General features: G+C 33.9%; 1 protein-coding gene across 1 annotated transcript in view; it reads left to right on the top strand.

Annotated features, from left to right (window-relative positions):
• Nucleotides 1-682, top strand: part of LOC103142059 (olfactory receptor 2AT4-like) — a 4,465-nt gene extending 3,783 nt beyond the window's left edge. The window contains exon 2 of the mRNA XM_016672871.1: nucleotides 74-682. Within this exon, the coding sequence (XP_016528357.1) occupies nucleotides 74-616 (543 nt within the window). The 3' untranslated portion in view covers nucleotides 617-682. The remainder of the gene's footprint in view (nucleotides 1-73) is intronic.
• Nucleotides 683-1,949: the final 1,267 nt, after the last annotated feature.

Genomic DNA, 1,949 nt, shown 5'->3' with positions numbered 1-1,949 from the left:
GGCTCTTAATCTGGTTGCTCTCTGCTACGATCGCCTGATGGCCATCATGTTTCCTCTGCACTATCATGTAAAGGTTACTCATAAGATTATGTTTTTCCTGATTGCATCTTTCTGGTTCTTTGCAATAATAGCTGTTCTCACTGCAGTTGGTCTTCTTTCTAGACTTTCCTTCTGCAGGTCTGTGGTTATTAACAGCTATTTCTGTGACCATGGCCTGATGTTTGAGCTTGCATGCAATGACAATTTTCCCAGTATAATCATTAGTTTTATTTTGCCGGTTTTTATTCTTTGGCTTCCCATGATTTTCATCTTATCCAGCTACATTTGCATTGCCATTGCTTTATTTAGAGTGGCTGTAGTTAAAGAAAGAGTAAAGGCACTAAAAACCTGCACAGGTCATCTTTCATTAGTGGCAATCTATTTCATCCCAATATTAATCACTTTTACCATAGGTGCAGAGATACATCCAAATGCCAGGATCATTAACCTGTCTTTGACCTCAGTATTCCCACCCATGTTGAACCCAATTGTTTATGTTTTACATACACAAGAAATTCGATTATCAATTAAAAGAATACTAAAATTTACACAGCGAGACAAAGTTATGGCTAAGTGAGATCCAGTTAAATTATTATGTAAACATGTAAATGCTGTACATTTTATCATGATTGCATGTGAGACAAATAAAAAGAGAGTTTATCCAAACACAAGTTGTTATGTTTCAGTTTGGTTTTTTTGGCACTCTTGGGGCTCCGTAGAATGAGTTAAACCTCATCTAAATGGCACTGCCTGAGTATTACTGCTGACAATGTCTATCATACAACATATCCATCTTCTGATAGCATCATGTCTCAAAGCTCTAAAAACTTCAGAATGGTTTCCTGAACATAGCAATAGTGCATTGTACTCCAGTAATGACCTCCGACCTTTAATCAGATACAAGCAAAGTGTATCTGATAAAAGAGTCAGAAAAGGTTTGCAAGAACACAACCACTTTGGTAGCATTAAACCATCCAAGTATTTGAGGAGGAAAGTTTATCATGTTTTTGAAGAAAAGAAGCCACCGATGATTCGGTGGAATATATATTAACCTCTGACCTTTCAGCACCTCAGGGACTTTGTTAGTAGACCTAGCTTCTGATGCTTGAAACTTTTCAAAGACACATAAGAAAGAGCACCAGAGCAAAAAGATGAAGAGCATGCATTTATATACACAATCTTTGATTGCAATGCTTTTTCCTAATCCATTTTTTAAACTGTTTATTATTCTTAGTTTATCATGTTTTAAGAGAATCCTATCTTAGTTCCTATGAGAAATAAATGTCTTTGGTAAAATAAAATAATTTCAAATTTAAATCTCCCAGTAGAAGATCTGTCAATAATTTTGGACTTAATTATATCATCCTTATTAATAAATATGTGTGTTTTAATTTTCATGACTCAATATTTTGGTCTCAGAAACATAAATTAAAGAATATCTGAAAATCCTTTAGCAATTGTTTCTGTCTTGCATTTTTCATTACTGACAAAAAGTTCCTTAAAAAGTTAGCAGATCATAGCATTTAGATGCATGGATGGATCAGTGGCCTCCACCCAAAATGTAATCCCAGAATGATATCAGTATCGGGTCCAATAATAATAATGCTGGATTTGATCGACTTCATTTTTAAAATGCAAAACTCTTTCAGTTCTGATAAAACCATCAGAACAGTAAAACCTGTGAAACTACTAACTAAAAATATAGGATGGATAAAAACAGTTAAAGGAGCTGAACAATATGGTAAAATACAATCTTCATTGCAAAAACATTGCAAAAACTTGCAATGAAAGTTGTTCTTGATGCACATAATATATTGCAAATCAAGTCGCTAAGGCGCTAAAGCTCAAAGAAAATAGAGAGGAAACTGGAATGAAGGAATAGAAAGAAAATAGAAAATATATTTTAAATT

The sequence above is a fragment of the Poecilia formosa genome, unplaced genomic scaffold (genome assembly GCF_000485575.1).
Source record: "Poecilia formosa unplaced genomic scaffold, Poecilia_formosa-5.1.2 Scaffold3, whole genome shotgun sequence".
NCBI lineage: Eukaryota > Metazoa > Chordata > Actinopteri > Cyprinodontiformes > Poeciliidae > Poecilia > Poecilia formosa.
Note: the sequence above shows the minus strand (reverse complement) of the source record. Positions and strands in the feature narration are given on the sequence as shown.